Source organism: Saccoglossus kowalevskii, chromosome 16 (genome assembly GCF_978046115.1).
Source record: "Saccoglossus kowalevskii chromosome 16, keSacKowa6.1, whole genome shotgun sequence".
Taxonomy (NCBI): Eukaryota; Metazoa; Hemichordata; class Enteropneusta; family Harrimaniidae; genus Saccoglossus; species Saccoglossus kowalevskii.
In genome coordinates, this window is record NC_140656.1 from 28,077,245 (window position 1) to 28,094,249 (window position 17,005).

The window sequence follows — 17,005 nt, forward strand, 5'->3', positions numbered from 1 at the left end:
GTTGCGATATTAATAGTTTGTCCTTGGTCGTAAGAGTGAGATTTACATATACAGTTCTTGATGTCATTAATTTATTGAACGAGTGAAGACAATGAAAGCTTAATTTGGTATCTAAATGCTGTATATTAACACATACTAACCAACCAAATATTTTGAAGGATGTTAGAAGAAATTGAAAATAGTAGACGTTTCATACTTTCAAACCCTTCGATAAGTTAAACATGTAATCTACATATTGGCTGAGAAGGGCCATTTCCAATGAACCATATGCCAGATATTATGGTGCAATTTTTGTGTTTAAGTTATCACCTTTTTTTGAATAAAAAAAATAGAATCGCTCAACGTTCGGATGACGTCACCCTAAATGACCTAAACTGCGTATTTTGATTAGAAGGGTTGAAGCACTCAATTCATCCTATTGAACAGAAGAAAAAATGTGCTTTGAAAACTGATCTCGTATCGTCGACAATAAAATATAAGGAACCAATAGCGAACAGATAAACATATTTTATAAGTCGTAACACCAAATATGAACAAATTGATGAATGCGAAAATCTATAAGCAGTACAGGATGGTGCAATGTGTTGCTATTGATTAGTTTTGGTTTTGTTCCCCTCTATTCAAGAACAATGCAATCCAGCGACACGTTGATGGGATTACATGAGTTAGTCGTTCTCTTTATCCTTGTTGAATTGATCCACTTATTTCATATCACGCGCTGTATGATGCCGCCAAAAGGATTGCAACAGAAGTGACAAAAATACTTGGGGTAATCAAAACATAAAGGCCGCTATATTTTATTTTCCCAGCATTCAACGGCGATCATATGTGATGCGTCTAATTGTATTGCAAGGCAGATCACTGATCATTCGTCATAGACGATAATCATATTGTTTATGTGCATTTACAAATTTATAAAACAAAATATATGTCAAAATATTCCGCTTTGAATCATACACGTGCATCCAAAAATCAAAATATATTTTAGTTTTCATTTTAAAAATCAAACAAGATTAACTCTATATGATTCTGAATGCATTAGGTCAGAGGTCAGAAAACAATAACAGTCGATACTGATCCCACTTACAACGTGTACATATTCTCATGTCGTATTTGCCGACGTCGTGTTGTAACCTGGCGACGTGTGAGCGACATAAAAAACTTGATCTGAAGACAATGCAGCTACACATTATGTAAAAATGCGGTAACAACATACGGCCTGTGTGTATGTATTATATAGGGCTATGTAATGAATATGTTCGAATGAATTACTCAAGATTGTTAATTCATAATATCAGCGCAGACAGCAATATTGGTTCCTCGCTAAAATATCGTAAGCTACCTCTCAATGTAAAACAGATCAAAATAACCGACTATAAGAGATGTTTTCGTTTCGAAATAGATAACCAAATTATTGAAAATTAAAATTAACATAATTGCTCGGCTGACCGTACTGCGCGCCATCAGATTACATTTACATGGAAAGAAACATACGGTGCTCGGTGAATATCCAACGAATAACTAAATTAAAATCAATCTGCAAAATCTCTATTTTATTATTTTGCTGACCTTTGAATGTTCCCAGAATTAAAAACTGCACTTGTGAGGAAGATTTATTTTTAATCTTATTTATTTAATAATAGAAATAACGAACTAGATTGCCTCGCCTTGATGGGAGAAAATAAATGGAAGACCAGATCTGAGCAATGCGTGCAATGGTTTTAGCAAAATTGCCACGATTCTATGGGTCCAGCCGAGGTTGTGATCACTTTGATAGCATGAACAAATAAACAAACGGATAGAATCGAGAAACATATTTATTTTACTGGGCCGTTAAACAAGTAAATTTAAAGGTATACGTCACTATGTTACACTTTGCCGTTAAACAAGTAAAATTAAAAATAAGTCCACATTGTCCATATATCTGATGAAATCTACGCCAACGATCTAACACGCAAAGCAACACCAGAGTCAAGCGGAATAGGGGAACACAGGAAATTGCGTTATGATATCTATTATTAAAATCAAAAAAAGAAAGAATGAAAAAACGTGAGAAAAAGTGAGTTGTATGCGGTTCATTTATTGTTGGCATGTACTCAATGAAATATCGATCTAATAACCTGGAAGTCGTGCCAAGGTGTGTGCGGGTGGACAATATAACGGCGTGCATCATGCGTTCGTTCACTGCTGGAATGTGAGAAGAAAACACGAAAGCACAGCTGTGACCGTTCTATTTATCGTATGTGTTGAACACATTACTACACACAGATTGATAACATGGATTTTATACGCACACACATCTCGATCACCGCGTAGTAGACTTACGCGGTAGAGACAAGACCTGAGGGACAGGAACAAAATTATTTGCAATATACATATTGGCCAATCACATATTGGTTTGTAAATGTGAGTTTCAGGATGTTTTTATTGTGCTTTTTCCCCCCAATATCTAAAAGCATATTCTTGTTTTGTTTAGCATTTTTGTATTTTGATCCCGGGATTGTGTCCTACATTGATTGGAAATCTGACATATGTAAGAATGTACTATAATTGAATACATATATAACATGTACCAATTAGTTCTATGTTTATAAGCAATATCTGCATACGGTATTCATTGCATGTTCTTGTACGAGACTTTCTACCGAGAAACAACAACAACATACAGGCAGAATTTTCCCAATAAAAAAAAACATCAACATCACAGAAGTACAGAATAAACTATTGTTTAAATATGGGAACGATGTCAATTATTACCACGTGTTATGTAAATTTAGTTGAACCACCATGATCACGTGATCAACCAGCAGTGCAGATACACTTTATAACCAGGATCTCTACTATATTATATTATAAGTGGTATAAAACGTACCGCCAGTATATTACATATGAAAAAATTGTTTTACATATCAATGATTATATTTTAACTGGACAAGGATCATTCTCATTGACCAAGTATCCCCCTGAACTTTTAACCTTCCCCGATCGACAAAGGATGTGAACAGTAGTTTACCGATTCACTCTATATATGAATAGAATAGAATAGAATAGAATAGAATAGAATAGAACATTGCTTTATTACGTTAAGAAAATTTGACAATCCTTTTTGGGTTCTACGCATGTAGAAGAGAATATGTGTATTTGAATGGAGATCAAAGCGCGTGACTGGAAGGCGGTTTATTAGATGACGTGTACATGGGGTAGTTGGATAGTCATGGTTGAAGTAATAATATTCAAATCCCGATGTCATTGTGTGAGATTAAATAAAGTCCACATAATGCAGGGAATATTTAACGTATAAATCGTACTCAGACCACGTGGTATGGGAATCATGGCATAGCTAGTCATAGGAAAGTTAAAGAAATCTACAATGCTATATTGTTGTAACAATATCTTTGTCAAAACCAATAAACAAATACGTGGAATTATTAAATAAACTGTTTTCGTGGTAATGCGTCCCAGCTCTACAATACGTATTATTCAAATTTATCCGTGAACTGTGATGGGGATTATTACTATGGGAACGACCTTGAGTCTATTTTGAACAAAGGCGACAATTGTGCGGTCTTCAGAGCAGTATTTAGATTTCGGATATAACCAGGACATAGTTTAGTCCCACTGGCATGTGCCATATTGGCGATTCATTGATATGATAATGAACTGCCAGTACCAGTGTCACACTATCTGAAATTAGTAACAATACCAATTTGACCCGATTAGCTTTTATCAATTTCACGCCCCTTAGAATATGAACAAGCAGTCAAGCTGTTGTATGTCCAATATATATCAAGGCGGACCAATGTAGCATTGGATCGTCGGTTTACGCCGATCATTACAAACCAATGTGCTACGAGTGAATAATTTAATGACGAAAATAAAGTTATTTTTCGTACTCAATTATCTGGAATAATATCCATAAAATTACTGATTGATCAGAAACTTTCTAAAACTAAAACTACTCCTACCTTATGATTTATTAAGGTTTTTATTCGGTAAAATTCAGTATGTTACATGGACACCTATGTTAAAAGTATTTTACTAAAACTGCTATGGGTTCGTTAATTATGAGTGATGTGTTTTTACCAGGACACAGAGAGGCAGAAAAAGCATGAAATCTAAATACAGGCTGCTGTGAAACACATAACACAGAATGAATAAATAGGAATGTAGACGCGTATATTGAACCATTTATATGCAATAATGCATTATTACACCCAGATCCGACCAATGCATGCGTACTCGTACATAAACATATTTATCGCCACTCCAACATACAGACATACTATGTCGCAAAACCATGTCCAGTATTATTACCGATGCGTAAAAAAATTGGGCATCTACATACTGCCACAGCAAATCCCCTTACTCGGTTAAAATACATATTCATATTAAACATGCTGTGAACAACGCGACGCAATCCGGCGAAATAGGTAGGTAGTCAGTCGTTCGCCCCTCACACTATAATGGTTTTAGTTATAATTGTCGACATACACGTCACGGTTCCAGTAGCAAGTTGAAAATACAAACAAGACTAACGTTTATTGCAATATAAAGCTCAACACGCTCCCCAAACATCATCCCCAGCTCAATTCAACCCCACGAGAAGAAAGGCGACGTATTTTCTTCCTTGAATAACAAAGAAATCCATATTTTGATATAAGGCGTCATTATTACAGTTGCCCGGGTAACGATGGGAATGTGTATACCACCAGAGGGCAGTAAGTCGCATCTGTAAATCTAGTGAAGTTTCCATTCGAACAATATATATATATAATCTATTACACACATCTATCACAGGAATAGAATCTCTGGAACAGGAAGAGCAACTCTTGGTAGTAATAAATAAACCGTACATCGCATTACATATAGGGATACATTTACTAATGATTAGTACCATACAATGAGTATTCAATGATTACCCAAAACAAAAACGCACACATCAAGAAATGTTCGTGCCAATATAATAAATATTTTGGTCGTGAATACAAAAAGTACTTTAATTAACAGGAACATTCGCGGCTTGCATTGGTCATGTGGTCAATGAAATTTCACCAACCGGGCTTCACTATAACAGTGATTAAGAACGGACACATATCCCAAGCTATATTCTGATGCAGGTATTTGAAATCTGATATTTAAAAACAAAAACAAAATGTTTCACCACTTTGCAAAAGCACACGTTTATGAAAGTAATAAGTCTTAAGTGCACGTTTGAGATATAAATTCTTTCCCCAGATAAGCCACAAAGCTGCGTATGTGGGTTTTATCAGACTTGAAATCAGCTCCTCAAATCATCTATATATATTTGGGAGGGGGGGGGTCATACGTTTGAAGACATTGAGTCCTGATAACAAGTTGGCACGAATTACGTAACATGACAAGGGAATTATGACTATTATTTCAAATGCAATGTACAACAAATTTTCAGTTTCATACCTACATCAGACTGCATATCGGACAAACGCACGTGTATTTCTATCACCATCAAATCAAGTTTAAACTTCACTCATAAATCATGTAACCCATTAACTATTTGAATTCAAACCTTGTTCATACACTAAACATCAGGGACCTGGAGGCATGTCATTTTGTTTCCCGTTTCCATAACTCTGACATGTATTTAAATGTGCACATTGTATCAATTTACATTAATTTTGATATGGCTGTTGGCCGTTTTTGTGGACAGATTTTGTTCATGAAAGTATGTGTTTTGCATTTTGACCGAATGGTGGCCATTTCTTTCTTTTTATGTTTCTAAAGCATATCTGAGCTGATTTCATTCAAACGTGGTATGCACACACATGGTTTTATTTTGCCATTTGATTCAAAATGTTCAACTGGCTTATATGTGGATTATACAATTTTGTGCGATATGCGAAAAAAGTTAATTTGATCGAACAAAAATAGTGGCGGCGGCATCGGGAGGGAGCAATCACCCGCTCGATAAAAATGTTGGGGCGTCACTTTGTGTCAGCAAAAATTGTCCCTCAAAATACAGGAAATAGCGTTTCAGAGGGTCTAGATTTCCAAATTTGTTATGGGGCATGCTCCTATCAGGGGTAAATTCTCTTCTCTCTCGGGTTCTCCACACTTGCCAGGGGGGAATCTCGTCTCGTTTCTCTATCTCGTCCCCTTGAGGTACGGAATCGGGAAAGTCACTTATACTTTACAGTCAAATAAGACGCACACAACGAAATACGTTTCAGCTCTCGTCTTAGTCGGTCTGTCGAGCACTCTGTAAGACACAGCGCCCTGGGGAAAAAATCCCCAAGACTCTCGCAAGGCTGAACCAAGACTCGCCCAAGACTGGACTCCTCAAGGCTCGCCCCTGGACTCTCTCGGACTCTCCAGGACTCTCGACTCTCTAGGACTGCACCCTCTCTCTACTGCGTCTATCGTGCTGTATTCGCCAAGACCAACTCAAACTCTCTTTATTCATTTTCAAAACTCTAACCAATTACAAAACAGTAAAAGACTCTAGGGCGTAACCTTCAATCATTAAGCCAATCACACTAAGTACTGAATACGTCATATCTTTTGATTAATCGTTCACTACATTAATAACTACGGATGTCAGAATAGCGACGGTATCTTGTAATTAGTTCCAAATCACTGAGCCAAGTTCCGTCCAAAACTTCAAATAGACCTGAACGATGACAGACATAACACAGCAATTCAGCTAATAATCAACTAATTAAGTCGGTCAACAGATACGCGAAAACAAATTCATGACACTCCTGCAAGGTAGTGCCTTCGGCGCAAGGTTGGTGTGCAGATCTCGCCCCTCCTCCCTCGCCCACCGCCTCTGAAAACTAGATAAGGTGCCATATGGAGTACGACCATATTTTAACATGCTGAATACTTCCCTTATCAAAATCTATCTGGATCGTTCGTTGTTTATAATTTACAGAGTACTTTACTTGTTCTCATACAATTTGCATACTCAAATTGTGGCAGGTAGATCATCCAGACAAGTGCTGTACAATTATCAACTTATCAATATTTGCACTCTAACACAAATCATCATACAGCCAAATAAGTAAATGAAAAACACTGTATTCCAGACAGTGTTCATGACATATAGTGACATGCTTATTTGCAAACCACTGCCTAGCGATCCGCGTTTGCACTATATAGTCACATGCATATTTGCAAACCATTGATTAGTTGGCCATCAGTGTTGTGATGTACAGTGACATTCTTATTTGCAAATTATTGATTGACCATCAGTGTTTGTTACACATTTATTTGTAAACCATTTGTTGACCATCATTGTTTGCGTCATGCAGTGACATGCTTATTTGTAAACTATTAGTTGACCATCACTGATTTACAGTGACATGCTTATTTGCAAACTATTTATTGACCGTCAGTATTTGCATCAAAGTTGTATTATTGTGTGTACTAGTAGAATTAGCTATGCCTGTAAAAACAAAGACATTGTCACAGTGCAAGGCCTGCTTATCGCAATTGAGAGGGCCACCCACAGAACTCATACTGGACAAGGGGTTCTTTCACTACTAGAATGGGATAGACAAGACAATAGTACTGAAAATGAAATGCACATACACCACAATATCGAGTTAAAGCTCCTGGCTTTAATACCTCTGAAAATAATTACAAGAAATAAAGCACAGAAAAATACAATGAATAAAGTCACTAAAATAAGGGATTGCTTAGGGAAGCGTGCATTGATGATAACTCACAGTTCCAGGATGTATTAATGGACGACAGTCAATGGCTTCTGCAACACAACAACGAAGAAATACGGGAGTCTGGCTTGCAGAGGAACGCTGGTATTCTGGAGGGCACAGCTGAAAGCAGGAGATCGCAGAGCAGTTTATACAAGTCTCACAGAATGATGGTTGTAGCCTGTTATTCACACCTGGAAGATTCCAATTCTCCTTCCAAAGTTGTAAACACCTTTTGTTATGTAAATTACAAGAACACCTGGTAGAACCCACTGTCTTTCCGAAGATGAAAACAAGTATGACCTGTCAATCACCTTTATGACAGTTATCACAATGCACACAGTTTCTTCCCATGATTCCGTGCACAATTCTATTTGCAGGGTTTGAGGTAATATGACAAAACATGAAATAAAGGATGCTGACAGACATGCAGGTTTTACCTTTCGGTTTTATTTTATTCACAACGTTAATATAATTCCAATAAGGTTATAGTCAATGAATACAAAACCAAAACTGGAAATATAAGATTACAGAACCATCATTTTCAAAAATAATACACAAGCTGGAAAAAGTATCATAACCACATATCTAGTATTGATGCAGATACCGTTTACCTTTGTTCAGACAACTAAATGTGATAACACCAATAATATTACTTTATTCAGGCAGAAAGACCACATTATATATAGCTGGATGACGTATTTGACGAGAAACATGATGGAGGAGGATTTTTGACAGATTCACGTCATAGCATGTTGGGAAAAGTAGAAATAATCTGAAAATCAATCGATGAAACAAATGGCAATCACAGTATGATATTATACATGTAAGCTCATGCCACTTCTGAGGAGACTAATTCATCATTGTAAAAAAGTTACTGTGGTCAATCAATAGTTTGCAAATAAGCATGTCAATGTACATCACAAACACTGATGGTCAATCAATAGTTTGCCAAAGCACGCGGCTGTACAATGCAAACACTGATGGTCAAAATAGTTTGCAAATAAGCATGTCACTATATGTCACGATTACTGTTGTACATTTAGCATTGGTGAACAGTTATTGTTGTACATTTAGCATTGGTGAACAGTTACTGTTGTACATTTAGCATTGGTGAACAATTACTGTTGTACATTTAGCATTGGTGAACAATTACTGTTGTACATTTAGCATTGGTGAACAGTTATTCTTGTACATTTAGCATTGGTAAACAGTTACTGTTGTACATTTAGCATTGGTGAACAATTACTGTTGTACATTTAGCATTGGTGAACAATTACTGTTGTACATTTAGCATTGGTGAAAATTACTGTTGTACATTTAGCATTGGTGAACAGTTACTGTTGTACATTTAGCATTGGTAAACAGTTACTGTTGTACATGTAGCATTGGTGGACAGTTACCATTGTACATTTAGCATTGGTAAACAGTTATTATACATTTAGCATTGGTGAACAGTTACTGTTGTACATTTAGCATTGGTGAACAGTTACTGTTGTACATTTAGCATTGGTGAACAGTTACTGTTGTACATTTAGCATTGGTGAACAGTTACTGTTGTACATGTAGCATTGGTGAACAGTTATACATTTAGCATTGGTGAACAGTTACTGTTGTACATTTAGCATTGGTGAACAGTTACTGTTGTACCGGTACATTTAGCATTGGTGAACAGTTACTGTTGTACATTTAGCATTGGTGAACAATTACTGTTGTACATTTAGCATTGGTGAACAGTTACTGTTGTACATTTAGCATTGGTGAACAGTTACTGTTGTACATTTAGCATTGGTGAACAGTTACTGTTGTACATTTAGCATTGGTGAACGGTTACTGTTGTACATTTAGCATTGGTGAACAGTTACTGTTGTACATTTAGCATTGGTGAACAGTTACTGTTGTACATTTAGCATTGGTGAACAGTTACTGTTGTACATGTAGCATTGGTGAACAATTACTGTTGTACATTTAGCATTGGTGAACAATTACTGTTGTACATTTAGCATTGGTGAACGGTTATTGTTGTACATTTAGCATTGGTGAACGGTTATTGTTGTACATTTAGCATTGGTGAACAGTTACTGTTGTACATTTAGCATTGGTGAACAATTACTGTTGTACATGTAGCAATAGTGAACAATTACTGTTGTACATTTAGCATTGGTGAACAGTTACTGTTGTACATTTAGCATTGGTGAACGGTTATTGTTGTACATTTAGCATTGGTGAACAGTTACTGTTGTACATTTAGCATTGGTGAACAGTTACTGTTGTACATTTAGCATTGGTGAACAGTTACTGTTGTACATTTAGCATTGGTGAACAGTTACTGTTGTACATTTAGCATTGGTGAACAGTTACTGTTGTACATGTAGCATTGGTGAACAATTACTGTTGTACATTTAGCATTGGTGAACAGTTACTGTTGTACATTTAGCATTGGTGAACGGTTATTGTTGTACATTTAGCATTGGTGAACAGTTACTGTTGTACATTTAGCATTGGTGAACAATTACTGTTGTACATTTAGCATTGGTGAACAATTACTGTTGTACATTTAGCATTGGTGACCAGTTACTGTTGTACATTTAGCATTGGTGAACAATTACTGTTGTACATTCAGCATTGGTGAACAGCTACTGTTGTACATTTAGCATTGGTGACCAGTTACTGTTGTACATTTAGCATTGGTGAACAGTTATTGTTGTACATTTAGCATTGGTGAACAGTTACTGCTGTACATTCAGCATTGGTGAACAGTTACTGTTGTACATTTAGCATTGGTGACCAGTTACTGTTGTACATTTAGCATTGGTGAACAGTTATTGTTGTACATTTAGCATTGGTGAACAGTTATTGTTGTACATTTAGCATTGGTGAACAGTTACTGCTGTACATTCAGCATTGGTGAACAGTTACTGTTGTACATTTAGCATTGGTGAACAGTTACTGTTGTACATTTAGCATTGGTGAACAGTTACTGTTGTACATTTAGCATTGGTGAACAGTTACTGCTGTACATTCAGCATTGGTGAACAGTTACTGTTGTACATTTAGCATTGGTGAACAGTTACTGTTGTACATTTAGCATTGGTGAACAGTTACTGCTGTACATTCAGCATTGGTGAACAATTACTGTTGTACATTTAGCATTGGTGAACAGTTACTGTTGTACATTTAGCATTGGTGAACAGTTACTGTTGTACATTTAGCATTGGTGAACAATTACTATTGTACATTTAGCATTGGTGAACAGTTACTGTTGTACATTCAGCATTGGTGAAAAGTTACCATTGGTGGTAACATGCGAACTGTCTTTGATAAAGCCTATTTGCCTGAGCAAGTGTGGATACTATGTTCACCAACATAATGATAGCACAGTAACTTACTTTAATGAAGTGTTTTGCTCAAACTAACTTAATGATACATATTAATAACTTAAATTAGCAAATGATACTTTTATTCAAAACAGTTAACAAAAAAATTAGTTCAAGTGAGTACAAGAATTACTGAATGACAAATTACTTTACTTACAATTACTTACTAAATCAAATTAGCACATTTCAACATGCTATACGAGTGTGAGTGAGTTTGTAATTATCAGGTCATACAATATGAATTGATGATTTATTTATTTTAATAGTAGCATGATCATCAATGTCGTTTAAATAGGACAATGTACTAATTCGTTCCCTAAAACTTTTAAAAAACTACTATGTTAAATGACCATGAACTGATAAAAGTCCATAAAAGGTTCTGTTAGGAAGTACATGAACTACTGTTTTGAGGAGTTTATAAATTACTGTGTTTGGGAGTTTTATGCACTACTTGTCAGATAGTCCATAAAAGATTATGTTAGGTAGTACATGAACTGCTGTCTCTGGTAATTCATAAGCTACTGTGTTAAGGAGTCTATGGGAGGTTCTGTTAGGAAGTACATGAACTGCTGTGTCTGAGAGTTCATAAGCTTCTGTGTTAAGGAGTCTATGGAAGGTTCTGTTAGGAAGTACATGAACTGCTGTGTCAGGGAGTTCATAAGCTTCTGTGTTAAGGAGTCTATGGAAGGTTCTGCTAGGACGTACATGGACTGGTGTGTCTGGGAGTTCATAAGCTACTGTGTTAAGGAGTCTATGGAAGGTTCTGTTAGGAAGTACATGAACTGGTGTGTCTGGGAGTTCATAAGCTACTGTGTTAAGGAGTCTATGGAAGGTTCTGTTAGGAAGTACATGAACTGCTGTGTCTGAGAGTTCATAAGCTACTGTGTTAAGGAGTCTATGGAAGGTTCTGTTAGGAAGTACATGAACTGCTGTGTCTGAGAGTTCATAAGCTACTGTGTTAAGGAGTCTATGGAAGGTTCTGTTAGGAAGTACATGAACTGCTGTGTCTGAGAGTTCATAAGCTACTGTGTTAAGGAGTCTATGGAAGGTTCTGTTAGGAAGTACATGAACTGCTGTGTCTGGTAGTTCATAAGCTACTGTGTTAAGGAGTCTATGGAAGGATCTGTTAGGAAGTACATGAACTGCTGTGTCTGAGAGTTCATAAGCTACTGTGTTAAGGAGTCTATGGAAGGTTCTGTTAGGAAGTACATGAACTGCTGTGTCTGAGAGTTCATAAGCTACTGTGTTAAGGAGTCTATGGAAGGTTCTGTTAGGAAGTACATGAACTGCTGTGTCTGAGAGTTCATAAGCTACTGTGTTAAGGAGTCTATGGAAGGTTCTGTTAGGAAGTACATGAACTGCTGTGTCTGGTAGTTCATAAGCTACTGTGTTAAGGAGTCTATGGAAGGATCTGTTAGGAACTACATGAACTGCTGTGTCTGAGAGTTCATAAGCTACTGTGTTAAGGAGTCTATGGAAGGTTCTGTTAGGAAGTACATGAACTGCTGTCTCTGGAATTCATAAGCTACTGTATTAAGAAGTCTATGAAAGGTTCTGTTAGGAAGTACATGAACTGCTGTCTCTGGGAATTCATAAGCTACTGTGTTAAGGAGTCTATGGAAGGTTCTGTTAGGAAGTACATGAACTGCTGTGTCTGGTAGTTCATAAGCTACTGTGTTAAGGAGTCTATGGAAGGTTCTGTTAGGAAGTACATGAACTGCTGTCTCTGGGAATTCATAAGCTACTGTGTTAAGGAGTCTATGGAAGGTTCTGTTAGGAAGTACATGAACTGCTGTGTCTGGGAATTCATAAGCTACTGTATTAAGGAGTCTATGGAAGGTTCTGTTAGAAAGTACATGAACTGCTGTCTCTGGGAATTCATAAGCTACTGTGTTAAGGAGTCTATGAAAGGTTCTGCTAGGAAGTACATGAACTTCTGTTTCTGGGAGTTCATAAGCTACTTTGTTAAGGAGTCTATGAAAGGTTCTGTTAGGAAGTGCATGAACTGCTGTGTCTGGCTATTTCTAAGTTGGCAATCAAAGACATTTCACACTGGAGACCATCAAAATTCACTGGAGTTAAATTCCTCTTCGTAAAACAGTCTGTAACTGTATGTGGAAACAACTGCCAAGACCTGCCACACTCGGGACATTGTAATATTCTCTGACATATTAGATACAATGCCTTTTCCAAGAGCATCAACCGAACTATAACTCTCTATATTGTAGACAACAAGTTGAGTGTAGACAAAAATCAGGGTGAGTTTTATCAAGAGAGGAGATTTCCAATTGAATAGAGAAGAAGTGGGTGTAGTAAGGTCATCATCGATAACTGTTGATTCACGATCATTCTGAAAAATAAAACACAAACATAATTAAACAAGACACAAGGAATTTATTTTGCAAACCAATTTTAATATAGCAAATATTTTCTGTTCTATATCAAAAGGTAAAACTCTTGAATAACCTCTCTCACAGGATGACATGCATTTAATTACATAATGTTTGTTCATTTTCGATAGCTGACAATGTTTTACTAAAAATACAGAGAAGAGACTCATCATGATGCATGTACTAGTAAAAAAGACTAACATTTGTAAGTTGCACATGAGATATTGCAAATTAAAAACACTCACACTGCCAACACTTCCCAATTGGATTCAACAATTTGATGGAAATTAGGTATGCACATAATCAATTAATCCAGTTTAACAGTGTAAAATCAATTGTTATACATCTATCATTGTAATGCCATAAGTTAGAGTGTGTCGTAATTTTGCGTTAATGCACTGGGTGTTTTCACCCAACTATATTAGAAAACGCGAATTCCAAATAAGGAACAATTACATGTGTAAGTCCTCTACTAATAAAAAAAACAATCATGGCTGCCCCCTGGGTTTGACCGGACCCCACACAAAGCAGTTCGCTAAATCTGTTTTAAATGTTTTGTATTTCGTCATTTACATGATGTATTCCTGAGAGGAAAAGATATATAATAATAAAGTTATTATGAGGATACTGCAAAGTATGCACTAGGACAGTATGTGGTCACATAGACCCCTGCTGCGCATCAGTTGACACTTATGCTTTACAGTCTTTGTGCATACTTTGCAGTATCCTCTTAATAACCTCATAATCATACAAGACTTTTGGTCTTGTTATACGTTTACTGTATGTACCAAAATGGACAACAGCTGTCTTAGCATGATGCAATAGACAATGGTGGCACACTGGTAGTGGTTAAGCTAATTAGTTAGTCTTAACATGATGTAATAGGCAATGGAGACACACTGGTTGTGGTTAAGCTAATTAGTTAGTCTTAACATGATGTAATAGGCAATGGAGACACACTGGTTGTGGTTAAGCTAATTAGTTAGTCTTAACATGATGTAATAGGCAATGGAGACACACTGGTTGTGGTTAAGCTAATTAGTTAGTCTTAACATGATGTAATAGGCAATGGAGACACACTGGTAGTGGTTAAGCTAGATAGTTAGTCTTAACATGATGTAATAGGCAATGGAGACACACTGGTAGTGGTTAAGCTAGATAGTTAGTCTTAACATGATGTAATAGACAATGGTGACACACTGGTTGTGGTTAAGCTAGATAGTTAGTCTCAACATGATGTAATAGGCAATGGTGACACACTGGTTGTGGTTAAGCTAGATAGTTAGTCTTAACATGATGTAATAGGCAATGGAGACACACTGGTTGTGGTTAAGCTAATTAGTTAGTCTTAACATGATGTAATAGGCAATGGTGACACACTGGTTGTGGTTAAGCTAATTAGTTAGTCTTAACATGATGTAATAGGCAATGGTGACACACTGGTAGTGGTTAAGCTAGATAGTTATTCTTAACATGATGTAATAGACAATGGTGACACACTGGTTGTGGTTAAGCTAGATAGTTAGTCTCAACATGATGTAATAGGCAATGGTGACACACTGGTTGTGGTTAAGCTAGATAGTTAGTCTTAACATGATGTAATAGGCAATGGTGACACACTGGTTGTGGTAAAGCTAATTAGTTAGTCTTAACATGATGTAATAGGCAATGGTGACACACTGGTTGTGGTTAAGCTAATTAGTTAGTCTTAACATGATGTAATAGGCAATGGTGACACACTGGTCGTGGTTAAGCTAGATAATTAGTCTTAACATGATGTAATAGACAATGGTGACACACTGGTTGTGGTTAAGCTAGATAGTTAGTCTTAACATGATGTAATAGGCAATGGTGACACACTGGTTGTGGTTAAGCTAGATAGTTAGTCTTAACATGATGTAATAGGCAATGGTGACACACTGGTAGTGGTAAAGCTAATTAGTTAGTCTTAACATGATGTAATAGGCAATGGTGACACACTGGTTGTGGTTAAGCTAGATAGTTAGTCTTAACATGATGTAATAGGCAATGGTGACACACTGGTTGTGGTAAAGCTAATTAGTTAGTCTTAACATGATGTAATAGGCAATGGTGACACACTGGTTGTGGTTAAGCTAATTAGTTAGTCTTAACATGATGTAATAGGCAATGGAGACACACTGGTTGTGGTTAAGCTAGATAGTTAGTCTTAACATGATGTAATAGGCAATGGTGACACACTGGTTGTGGTTAAGCTAGATATTTAGTCTTAACATGATGTAATAGACAATGGAGACACACTGGTAGTGGTTAAGCTAGATAGTTAGTCTTAGCATGATGTAATAGACAATAGTGACACACTGGTTGTGGTTAAGCTAGATAGTTAGTCTTAACATGATGTAATAGGCAATGGTGACACACTGGTTGTGGTTAAGCGAGATAATTAGTCTTAACATGATGTAATAGACAATGGTGACACACTGGTTGTGGTTAAGCTAGATAGTTAGTCTTAACATGATGTAATAGGCAATGGAGACGCACTGGTTGTGGTTAAGCTAATTAGTTAGTCTTAACATGATGTAATAGGTAATGGAGACACACTGGTTGTGGTTAAGCTAGATAGTTAGTCTTAACATGATGTAATAGGCAATGGAGACACACTGGTTGTGGTTAAGCTAGATAGTTAGTCTTAACATGATGTAATAGACAATGGAGACACACTGGTTGTGGTTAAGCTAATTAGTTAGTCTTAACATGATGTAATAGGCAATGGAGACACACTGGTTGTGGTTAAGCTAGATAGTTAGTCTTAACATGATGTAATAGGCAATGGTGACACACTGGTTGTGGTTAAGCTAGATAGTTAGTCTTAACATGATGTAATAGGCAATGGTGACACACTGGTAGTGGTTAAGCTAGATAGTTAGTCTTAACATGATGTAATAGGCAATGGAGACACACTGGTTGTGGTTAAGCTAATTAGTTAGTCTTAACATGATGTAATAGGCAATGGTGACACACTGGTTGTGGTTAAGCTAGATAGTTAGTCTTAACATGATGTAATAGGTAATGGAGACACACTGGTTGTGGTTAAGCTAGATAGTTAGTCTTAACATGATGTAATATGCAATGGAGACATACTGGTTGTGGTTAAGCTAGATTTATTTATTTATTAACACACAACATCCCCCGGAGGGGATGAAAAGGGTTACAAAACAGCTATTAGTAAAAGAAAAAAAACTACATAAAAAGTAAGGGAACAAAAAGGCATAAAAAAAAAAAAAAAAAAAAAAGATAATAATTTGAATACAAGGAATGTATTACTGGCTTAGTTTATGTAGGTGCTGCTGTCTTGTATTAAAACAGTTTTTTAAATATTGTGCTAAAGGAATAGACATTTTCTCGTCACTTAGTAATGATATGAATTTATTTTCATTACTAAATTTGTCAAAATTTGGTATACGTTTATTAGCTACAATGTAAAGTTTTAATCTTATTTCATTGTAATGAGGACAATTTGTGACAAAATGTTGTTCATCTTCAACATGGTCATTGTCGCACATATTGC

At 36.4% G+C, this 17,005-nt stretch overlaps 1 protein-coding gene across 1 annotated transcript in view; it reads right to left on the reverse strand.

The window, feature by feature from the left end:
* Nucleotides 1-12,866: 12,866 nt before the first annotated feature.
* The window catches only part of LOC102808733 (uncharacterized), a 56,271-nt gene continuing 52,132 nt past the window's right edge, over nucleotides 12,867-17,005 (reverse strand). The window contains exon 8 of the mRNA XM_085491308.1: nucleotides 12,867-13,418. Within this exon, the coding sequence (XP_085347434.1) occupies nucleotides 13,131-13,418 (288 nt within the window). The 3' untranslated portion in view covers nucleotides 12,867-13,130. The remainder of the gene's footprint in view (nucleotides 13,419-17,005) is intronic.